Source organism: Tachysurus vachellii, chromosome 5, assembly GCF_030014155.1.
Source record: "Tachysurus vachellii isolate PV-2020 chromosome 5, HZAU_Pvac_v1, whole genome shotgun sequence".
Lineage (NCBI taxonomy): Eukaryota > Metazoa > Chordata > Actinopteri > Siluriformes > Bagridae > Tachysurus > Tachysurus vachellii.
The window spans coordinates 29,353,325-29,365,146 of record NC_083464.1 but is presented as its reverse complement, the minus strand read 5'-3'; the positions used below and the strand labels follow the sequence as shown (position 1 = coordinate 29,365,146).

The 11,822-nt window shown below is 36.1% G+C and overlaps 1 protein-coding gene across 2 annotated transcripts; it reads left to right on the top strand.

Moving 5' to 3' along the window:
* Nucleotides 1-3,607: 3,607 nt before the first annotated feature.
* irx2a (iroquois homeobox 2a) lies at nucleotides 3,608-11,822 on the top strand. 2 transcript variants are annotated; one of them, XM_060869348.1, is made up of 5 exons: nucleotides 3,608-4,700; nucleotides 7,699-8,122; nucleotides 9,538-10,134; nucleotides 10,553-10,622; nucleotides 11,200-11,822. In XM_060869348.1, the coding sequence occupies exons 1-4, from the start codon at nucleotides 4,440-4,442 to the stop codon at nucleotides 10,603-10,605; spliced, it is 1,335 nt and encodes a 444-aa protein (XP_060725331.1). In that variant the 5' UTR covers nucleotides 3,608-4,439; the 3' UTR covers nucleotides 10,606-10,622; nucleotides 11,200-11,822. The 2 variants fall into 2 exon arrangements, with proteins under 2 accessions (XP_060725331.1, XP_060725332.1); XM_060869349.1 differs by having other exon boundaries at nucleotides 3,609-4,700; nucleotides 10,556-10,622.

Here is an 11,822-nt window from a genome sequence, read left to right as displayed (position 1 = left end):
CACACAAAAACACTTAAAGCCCTGCACCTGCGTTCAGGGTTCCGTTGGGCCGATGTTTAGCGAGCAAAACAGAAAGATGTTTTGAGTTAAGTTTGGAGCTGATTAACACACACTCGAGTTTATATTAATGCCATAGTTCTAATATCGTTACTGTCACTATAGTAACAGCTCACATGCATAAAATTAAGAACTTTTCATTTTAAATGTGTTGTGTGTATATATATATATATATATATATATATATATATATATATATATATATATATATACATAATATTTAAAATGAAAAGTTCATTTTCATTTCAAGTTCATATATATTATATATATATATATATATATATATATATATATATATATATATATATATATAAAATAAAAAGAACTAAGTACTTTTAATAATTTTAAATAAATATGTTTATACAATATATAATCAGACAGACAGAAATTTATTTACACAATCAAAATGATCTGCATACAAATCAATTCATATCAAAATTTACTGCAAACAACTAAAATGTAAAATCCTTATACATACAATTATGTTAATTATGTTCAGATATTTGTAAATATTTACTTTTAGTAATGAAGATGCGACATGAAGTGTGTGTGTGTGTGTGTGTTATATAAACAGTAAACGTCTTTCATTTTAGTCATGAATGTAGATTGTAATGTCTATAAAATGATTAGATTTATGTTAAGAATAAAGTAAAAAAAAAAATGTAGTTCCACATTTACATACAGAACAAATTCAGAACCCAACAGATTCCTGTTGGAAGTGTATCAGGAGCTGAAGAACCATTAATTATTCCGTGAACCTCTTCAAGAACGTGTCTTATTTCTGATATAATCAGCTGTTTGGACCTGACACTTAATCACTACATCCACAGTTTAGGGGTGTGTATAGTGTCATTAAGGTTTTATAGGAGAGCGGAAGAACCACTATGGGTCAAGCGTTCTTCAAGCATTTTTTATTAAAGCTTCGTAACAGGGTTCTTTACCCACCAGATAGAGAAAGAGTCTCCTGAAGTACGGTTCTGCAAGGGGTCTAAAAAAACCTATAAAGTGTGTGTGTGTGTGTGTGTGTGTGTGTGTGTGTGTGTGTGTGTGTGTGTGTGCTGAAATGATGACTCATTACTTCCTTCTGCATATCAAGAACCTTTCAGGAGTCAAACCCTTGGCACTTAGTGCACTCCTGATCGGCTAAAAGACAAAAACGGTTCTTTGTGGATATTTAAGGGTTCTTAAAGGGTTAGAGTAACACTGTACTGTAGTGATCACTTCCAAGAGCCCTGGAATCATTTGGGGTTTTTTTTTTCCTTTGATACAGAGAACATTTCAGACTCTCAGAGATAAAGGGTTCTTCACTGGCATAATAATGAAAGGTTCTGCTGGGAATCATGTAATATGAACTCTGTATTGTGGGGTTCTCTCTGGCATTTTTAAGAGTTTTAACATTATTAAAAAGAAAGATATCATTCAATTTATTCATTTATTTATTTATTTGAAGCTGTCATTTTTAATGTGTGTGTGTGTGTGTGTGTGTGTGTGTGTGTGTGTGTGTGTGTGTGTGTGTGTGTGTGTGTGTGTGTGAAATCTGCCCCCCCTCTTGGCTCCTACTGCCCCCTGCTGTTTAATTCACACACTTCTGTTCTTTTCGGTAAATAAGCCACTGACAAATCAATCCACTTTACAAATTTCTCCCCGCGGAGACTGAATCATCTCACACACACACACACACACACACACACACACACACACACACACACACACACACACACACAGAAATACATTTCAGTTCCTCAACAAGAAGAATAATAAGATTGATAGAAATATGATTCTGCTTGTTCCTACAGACGTGTTTCTTGTTAAAGAATCAACCAGGAAATCATTTAAATACTCATTTAAATATTTAGATTGAATTTAAATAACAGATTTAAACACGCTGTTGACGTGAGCGATAACGTGTGAGCCGTATTAACACGAGCCGTGATAAAGGACTAAATCGAATTGCTTCTCATCCTGATATCTTAGATTTCACTCTAAATTTCGTCCCACACGGGACACTTCATTTTAAATTCGTTATGAATATTCATAGATCATTAGCATATTCATATATACTACCTCAGCATTAGGTGTAAATCCACCTGTGTTTTTTTCCCTTTTTTTATTATTCATCCGTTTAATTCTATAACATCTGGGCATTTTAGTGCAAATCTTTTTAGTGTAAACGGTGTAAGATTTAGAGAAATAATTAAAAAAACATTCCGATGTTATGACTGTGATTAATATTCATATGTTTTGGTTTTGAACAACCTTGAAATAATTACTATTGACTTAAACACACTTTACATCTTATTACGCATTTTTTAAACAGTGAGTGTGTGTGTGTGTGTGTGTGTTAGTCCACTCTCTCAGTTTCACATCCATGTACAGTTGATCGCACAATAACACATTCTCAAACACTAGCACGTTTTATCCCCATGAATGGTGCATTGGTTTGTGTGTTAGTGTGTGTGGAGTGTGTTAAATGTTACAGTGTTCAGTATGAGACACACACAGACACACAATAATACAAGAGCTAAAGGAGCAGGACTGGGAAACATTAACACTCCCCTCCACTGATCCCCTACACACACACATGACATTGAGAGGGCGATTCACACCTCCCACTGGCTGACCCGTGCACTGCTCCTGCAGAGACACACACACACACACACACACACACACACACACACAGCCTTATTCAGCTGAGTGGAACTGGCTGGGTTGCTGTTGTGGCCTCATCCTAATCTTATTAGTGCTAAAAGAGACGCGTTAGCTCCAATAACCACACACACACACACACACACACACACACACACACTAGGGCTGTTTTAATGACTAAAAATACATAAGGGGAGAAACGAAATAAAATTGTGACAGTAGAATTATTTTCACTAACCCAGACTGTTCGTGTTAAATAAACACTGCTGTATTTATTTAACATTAGAAATTTGTGTGTTTGTGTGTGTGTGTGTGTGTGTGTGTGTGTGTGTGTATAAGAATGTGTAAGTGTGTGTTCGTGTATAAGAATGTGTGTTAGTGTGAAATGTATATACACACACTCACACACACAGACACACACATACTATTTAGAGTTCACAGTTTGTGTTGGGATCCGATAATCATGCAGTAAACATACTAACTGTGTGTGTCAGAAATTATTTGTTCATTTGTGACAACTGACAGTGACACTTTATTATTATTAACACATTACTGTTTTTCCCCAATTCATACATCTACCGGAGTTCAGGGTCGCGGTGCATTGTGGGAACTGCGCAGTTAATTAATGCAGTGTTTCTATTAAAATACTTTTTTTTATCGCGCGTGCACGCAGAGTAAAAAAAAACCACCCGCGCGCGAGCGAGCGTCACGCTGTGTGTGTGTGTGTGTGTGTGTGTGTGTGTGTGTTTCCCAGAGCGAGGGGCGGAGATGGGATATTCAGATCTGTGCGCACTGAGTGACAGCCTCCAAATGCGCGGAGAAACTCTGCTGCTGCTGCTGCACTCCTCACAGCCCTCTACACACACACACACACACACACACACACACACACATACACACACGCACGCACACATACACACACGCACGCACGTACATGCGCATACACCCATGCAGTTCTCGCGCACGCACGCGGCGCTGAAGCTCGCTCTCTCTTTCTGCGTGTGTTCGCATTTTATTTCTATTTATGCGACATTTTATCCACTTTAATTAGTCACCATCTTAGCTGAAGAAGTCGCGAGGCACGCGCCAGGTATTTCTATTCCTGCACTTCTTGTTTTCTTTTTCATTTCGAAGGGGAAAGAAAATCATTTTGGAAGAAGAAGAAGAACAAGAAGAAATCGCGCGACTAGTTTTCAGTTTTCGGGCTCGTGCTCATTTTGTGTCTTTTTTTTTTGGACAAAAGACTGGATGCATCTGTAAAGAATAAGTCCCCTTTTTTGTCCTCTTTGTGTTTTTTTTTTGTCATTTTTTTTGTTTGTTTTGTTTTGTTTTCTGGAAGAAAACACGCCGGATCTCTTAGATACATTAGACATCACTTGTCCATTTTCTCTTCTGTTTTTATTTTTGAAAATTTTCGGAAGATCTCCCCTTTTTAACATTACATCCACTACCAGAAGACGTGAATTATTGTGTAACTTTTTTTTTTTTTTTTTGAAGAAAAGCAACATCTGACTTCTTCATGCATTAGAAGAGGAAACAAGAAACTGTCGCGCGACTATTTTTTTTCTTCCCTTGGTCCTTTTTTCTTATTTATTTTTTCCCATGCATTAAGCACAGTGTGTTTTTCGGACACTTCACACTCATGCATTAGCGCCGCGTCTCGTGCGCGGTGTATGTGTTTTTTTTTTTTTTTTTAAATATTTATATTTTTGGAGTTGTTTTTGTTTTCCGCCGCGATGTCGTATCCTCAGGGTTACCTGTACCAGCCCGGTCCGGGATCTCTGGCTCTCTACCCGCTCAGGACTGAAGAGCTCGAGCTGGCCGCGCGCTGCTCGTCTTCATCGTCGTCGTCTTCCTCCTCCTCATCTTCCTCGTCCACGGGTTCCGCGTTCACTCCGTATCCCGCTTCCGCCGCCTTCACCGCCTCCGCCACGGGCGGCTTCGCGAGCGCACTAAGCTACCACACCGACCCGGCCACCGGCTTCCCCTCGTACATGGTAAACACTTCCACTATCTACATTCGCTCCTCACCCTACATGCGGAAATGCTTATTTTATTTACCTGTAGCTCGTGCGCCTTGAGAAATCTGATTGCTCAACCTAATGTCTTTAATCATTATGTCAACATCATGTTTGTTTGTTAGTTTGTTTTGTTTTCCTTACAGTGTGCTGCACGTGCAGGCAAATTTTACAGAAGCCACATTTACAGTTTATCTCTGAACTGTAACTGGAATTCATATTTTTAAATAAGAGCGTAGTGTGAATAAACAGGCTATAATGCATTTATGTCGTATTTACAGACTGACTCACACATGCGCGCGCGCGCGCACACACACAAACATACACATAGACACACACACACACACACACAAATGCGGGTTCTCTCTAGGGACCTTTTCTTATTTAAATGATTTAAATTAAGGTTCATTGATGTTCTTATTAGTTCCAGCCATCAGAATTATTATTGATGTCCCACATATGACGCTCCCGTGTATCACACACAGATCCATATCTATCTCTACACATCTATATATCTACATACATATGGATTTTTTTTGTTGTTGCATTTTTATGCATACTTCATCGTGACATCATCTTTTTATTAGACTTTATCGCGAGCAGGTTTGGCTTCCTTCCTGAAATGGATGATATGAAACGATAGTTTATGTCTTAATAATATGATAGTCGCGTCACGTGACATTTTATTATTATTATTATTATTATTATTATTATTATTATTATTATTATTACATACACATTTTATTTTATTTCTTTATTACATTATAATTAGTGAATTTAATACATTTATAGCGTATCGTTTTTTTGTTTTAGTGTTTTATGATCGTTTTTGTTTTACAGCTCATTTCCTCACACGTTAAACGGAATCATTTTTTGTTCGTCTAACAGTTGACAGTTTGATCTCAACCTGCGCGAGCTCCTTTCCCCTGATAGAGATGCACAGAAAATGTCAGGATTATTGTTATTCATTATATTACAAATGATGATGATGATCTCAAACACACAGGCTTTAAGCGATTTTCTTTCATGTGAATGTGAGAATTTCATGCTGCCTGATTTATTGTTCAACATTTAGCTGAGATTTGATGACGCCTTTTTCTGCTCGCGAGCTCTTTATTTTTCACTTCTTGGTGTGATTTTAGAGGATTTTGCTACGCTGAATAAGACTCTGGTGCATTATTTATTGTCCTGTTTTATTTATTCTCAACAGGATTTAAACTTGTATAGGAAAAAACTCACAAAGAGAACTTAAGAGTTAACACAATTAACACTCGCGCATCCACGTGTGTAATGTTTTATTTGTTTGTTTTTTTTGTTCCGAACGAAAAGGTAAAAAATAAATTGATTTTATTAATTAAAATTAAAATTAAAAAACACGAAGGGGTGTTAATTTGTCAACATTTAATATAAGAAATAATTAACAATTCAAATGAAATAAATCGAACGCGTTCAAATAAAAAAAAAAACATTGAAATCGTTTTAAATAAAATTTTTTCTTCCTTTAGTCAATCAATGTAAACTATAGTACTATAGTTCAGTGGAGACGAGTTACACTGTAAACCCTCATGCTCTGCTGAGCAATGATCTCATTTTATATTCAATCAAATAAAACACTAAACAAAAGTCTTAAACAATTAGAATAAAGTGGATTTGCATGAACAAGTGGATTTATAATTTTGTTTAATACCTAAAAGACGATTTTTCTGGGAATGAAACTGAATAGAAATGTAGAAGTAAACATGGGGTACAGAAGAGACTGTTGGTGGTTATTTATTATATTCTTTATATATAATGTATAATCCATTTTATAATTATTAACGGGAAACGACATTGAGGAATTTTTACTTACTGTTAAAAAATAATAATAAATACACAAATAAAAAGACACAGAGAGAAAAATGTAATCTGAATCGTGGTTGTCTTAAACTTTAAAAATGTCTAACAAAAACATCTAAAAACGTGATTAAAATCCGAAACATTTATTTCTAGTGACGAAATCAGAAATAAATCTTTTACAAGTGGAAAACGCTCTTGATCCTGAACAGGTTAAAATGTGAAAGAAAAAGAAAATAAGAGAAAAGACAAGGAAAAGAATGGAAAAGACGCTGTGAGGTTTAAAAAGCTGGAAATAAAGTGGAGTTAAATTTGCGCTTCTGAAAGGAGGAATAAAAGCTGAATTAGGACGCAAATGACACGGATTAAAAAACGGCTCCGTAATGCTTAATAGGATTTAATGTAATGCTGCGGTTCAGCGACGGGGCCAAACACACACACACACACACACACACACACACACACACTTCACTCGAAAACAAGCACTTTCACCCGAAAACACACACACGCTCGGGACGTGGAGAGGTGATTATGGGAAACGGAAGTAGAATGATGTTCACTTTAATGTGATCATTACTGAACTGATTCAGAACCGATTCAGAACTGATTATCACTTTATAAATCCGACAATCCTTAAAACCTCCTATATTTTTATTATTATTATTATTATTATTATTATTATTATTATTATTAGGTACAATATTTGATTAATATTTGATAAATATTTTATCTCAATTGATCCAGATTCATCTATTAAACACAACAGAAAAGACACAAAAGAACAATAACAAACAATTTTAACAGGGCTTTATTTTAGAAAACAATTAATTACCTATTGATCTCTTTATGGACCTATATTTACCGACATAAAATAACAACAATAATGATAATAATAATAATAATAATAATACAAGCTTTGAAATTTCTATCTATCTATCTATCTATCTATCTATCTATCTATCTATCTTATTCGATTTTTAAATATAAGTAAATAAATAGATTCACGATTCTTCTTCTCATTATTATTATTATTATTATTATTATTGTTATTATTATTATTATTATTATTATTATTATAAATGGAATTTGCTTAAGGACTTTCTCTGTGTGTGTGTGTGTGTGTGTGTGTATGTGTGTGTGTCAGGCCTCTCCGTACGACCCCCCTCCTTCGGCCATGGCCGCTCCGCTCGGTTTCCCGCCATACGGCAGTGCGGGTTTCCCGCCGCCCCCGTATCAGCTCAACGACCCCGCGTACCGGAAGAACGCAACGCGCGATGCCACGAGCACCCTGAAGGCCTGGCTGAACGAGCACCGGAAGAACCCGTATCCCACCAAAGGTGAGAAGATCATGCTGGCCATCATCACCAAGATGACGCTCACGCAGGTGTCCACGTGGTTCGCCAACGCCAGACGGAGACTCAAGAAGGAGAACAAAGTGACGTGGGGCGCGCGGGCCAAGAGCGAAGACGAGGACGAGGAGGAAGGAGCGCGCGCCGAGCGGAAAGAAGATGAGGACGACGACGACGACAAGCACGCTGACAACGGAGACGCATCCGCTGAGGATGAGGGTAAATGAAGAACATGTTATTTTAATTACCGAAAAACAAGAGCAAATGCTTTTCTATTTCAATAATGTAAATAATTAAGAACAAAACTTTTTTTTATTGGATACCCACAACTCTCAACTCAACCCAAATCTACAATTAATAGATTAAATAAATTTCTTTTATCTGCATTGTATCGGATTATTGCATTTTATTTGCAGTATATTTCTTTTATTTGCATTCTTTTTCAATTAATGCCAACAGGAAAAAAGAAAAAAAAAACAAATTTACCTTATTTACAAATAAACAATGTGTCACAGATAAAAAAAAAGAGCTTACTTAGCAATTTCGAAAGAAAAAGTTCTGTTTATTTGCGCAAATGAACAAGTCACAGTGATAAAAATGGAAACTTTACGTACACATGTTCATATCATATCATCAACTGATGACTAGTTATGTAGGATCCTAGGATTTTTTTTAATCAAAAGTTTCTTCTGTTTTATATGTTCCAGCAAAATCTTTATATATAAAAAAAAAAATTATAAATAATAATAATAATATATATATATATATATACTATTTGGAAAAACATAAACATTAAAACTGTTTTTTGTTGTTTTTTTTAATTTTTTTTAACCACTGATGAGAATTTGAATTTATAAAATTGACAGTAACCAATTTCTTTTCTAAATCATTAGAAAATAATTTTGAACTTGAAGATGCAATTGTGTGTTTTTTTTCTAACTTTATGTAGGATTGACATTTTATTCATTTATTTATTATTTTTTTGGTAACTTCTTCTTACCCATGCTCCTTAAGCTCCGCCCCCAGGATTTTCACAGGATTTCAAAATTTTAAAATTTTAAAGTTTTTTAAAATTTTAACAGGTATCACATCCAAACCCAAACATCACTCGCTTTTCTCAGGCGCTTAATAAACTCTTTTTATTAGTTAGAAACTAAAACTAATCAATGACTGCACCTTTTTTTTTTAACTAGAAATGTGTTGAAATTGTTTGCACAATTTCAAACAGAAGGAATTAAGAGCGTAACTAGATTTCCAGATGATTTTTGGAGTGTAAGATGATTTGTGTCAGTAAACACACTGAGACTGCTTTCCTTTAAATATTGACATTAAAACACTGGAGTTTCTGGAGTTTTGTGTTTAGTGGAGGATGAAGTGCACACTTTGGTCCATAAATAAAAACAGCCCATAAACATGTTGATGTTAAATGATATCAATAATAGAGTTTATAGTATGACACACAGATCTGTGGAGTCTGATTAACGCAGTGTGATTTAATGATCCCAGATCCATAACCGTGATAAATTGATCCCCGTGATACGAGGTTCCCACTGTAATGTCTTATTTAATTTATTATGATTTATCTATTTTTTTAAATAAGTCTTATTATTCTGAATCTGTTTTTTCCTACCCAGGCATCAGCCTACACGTGGACTCTCTGACTGACCACTCGGTCGAGTCAGACGGAGAGAAAGTCCTTTGCAGGATTGACGATTTCTCCTGCAAACCTGCCCCTGAAACAAAAGAGAAGCGCTCTGAGATGGACCTGACCTCTGTTCACGGGGGTCACGGGGGTCTGTCCCCCAAATCCGTGACCTCGCCACCTTTGACGGGGGTGGAGGCACCACTCTTGGACACGCATCGTGACAAAAACAAGACCTGCGCTGACATCCAGAGCCAAAACACCAAGCCCAAGCTCTGGTCGTTGGCTGAAATCGCAACTTCAGACCCCAAACAGCCGCTCCAGAGCCAGAACTGCGCCTCAGTAGGTGGAATTTGGACCTCCAGCCAATCGGCTGCGGCTCCCTCAGCCTCCATCTTGGCCAGGCCGATTTATTACACGTCCCCTTTTTACGGCAATTACGGCAATTACGGAAACTTCGGGCAGGGAATCCTGCGCTACGGCTCCATTCATAAACACACTCCAGAGACGGCGATGCTAAAGGCTAATCACACTAATCACGTCCAGACGGAGCAGCACTTCAGGGCCTTGACCATGGAGGCCAAGAAAGGTGAAAGAGCAAGAAACGTTACACTCATCAAAAACAACACAGTTCACACTAAAGCATGACTTAATAATAGTGCTAGTGCTCATTATTGATCTTATATTATATTTAATTAATGCTAATTAGCTTAGTTTATGTAAATACCTACCATTAATGTTGAATTTACATAATCATCAACTCAGCATTAGGGTTCTTATATGAATTTACATATTAATCGACTCAATAAGTAACACTATAATAATAAGCATTTGCATACAACATACAACAAATTATAATGCACTAATTCTAAATCTTGAACTTGGTCATGATGCACAAACATTTCCAAGTCCTGCATTTTATCATGATACGTTTATGTAAAATGACCTTTTAGGGTTTATGATATCATGTTGTATTATACTTATACAAAATCATTTGTTTTTTCCAGCAGACTCCAGTGACGTGTGCACACTCACGCCTCAGTCTTACCTCTCCAGCTAAAAGAAGACAACAAGCAAGTACGTCATCAATAATGATCAAAGAAAATCTGGAGTTTTCCCAGAATTCCTTTCTCTGATAATGATGAGGATTATTAAATTAACAGCTAAACATTTGGGAGAATTCTTGTTATTATATAACATCTTTTAGACCTGTTGTGAATGTTTAGAAGCATACAAATAAATATTCAACAGATTCTAATGAGCGTCATGATGAGTATGATATGTGTGACAGAGAGATTAGACAGTTCATGAATTTAAATATTTAAATTGATTTTAAAAAGTGATGTGATGCATCTTTGAACAAAGAGTTCTGGAAAGATATTATAAATAGGGCTTATTGATATTAATTAACAAACAATCTCATTATTATGTTGCATTTATATCAAGTGGATGTTTAGATATTTTTTTTGCCATTGTTTAAGGATGAAGCTAACAGTGAAGAGTTTATATCAAATCTCTTAATGGATGTTTTAACTGCATTTATGAATAAAGATTAAGCTAAATCATAAATATGCAAATTGTCAGGATTACAAACTGTTACATCATTATAATCTGTAAATTAACTTTTTTTTGTTTGTTTGTTTCTCTTTCACAGATAGGCGTCATCAAGCGAGCCTTCCTCTTCCTCCTCCTCCTCCTCCTCCCATGCAGGCGTCCCCTCCCCCTACACCGGATCATATCTGGTGTCACCTACATTTCTGATAAATAAGGACCTATGTGGACTGAAGGTGTGTTATTGGACAAGACGTGTGCGTTTGTATTGATTAGAGTAATTATCTACCTAATAAATAAGGACATGGTTTCTCAGGATCCCTACGTTTTGCTTCATTGCCACCCTGACGGTACGCGCTAAACTTTGGGACGTTCATTTGAAGACTTTTTTTTTTTTTTTATTTGGGCCAGAAGCGACACAAGGAAACGCAGGAAGGCGACGCAGCGCTGGTGAAGAGTGGAATATTTGATATTTATTTTTGTAAATGAGGCAAGACGCCTGTATTATTTATGCAAGTTGTATTGCAACGACAGAAAACCCCAACGTTTTGTTTGTTTGTTTTGTAAATAGATGACGTGGGTTTTTATTTAAAAAAGGAAAAATACGGGCGAGGGAGTAGACAAAAATGTTGTTAAACCAGAAGACTTTTACTAATTTATATCTTGCATTGTAAATAAAAAGAGACGTGCTAACGCGCACTGGCTAATTTTGGCGGCAAGCTTCGG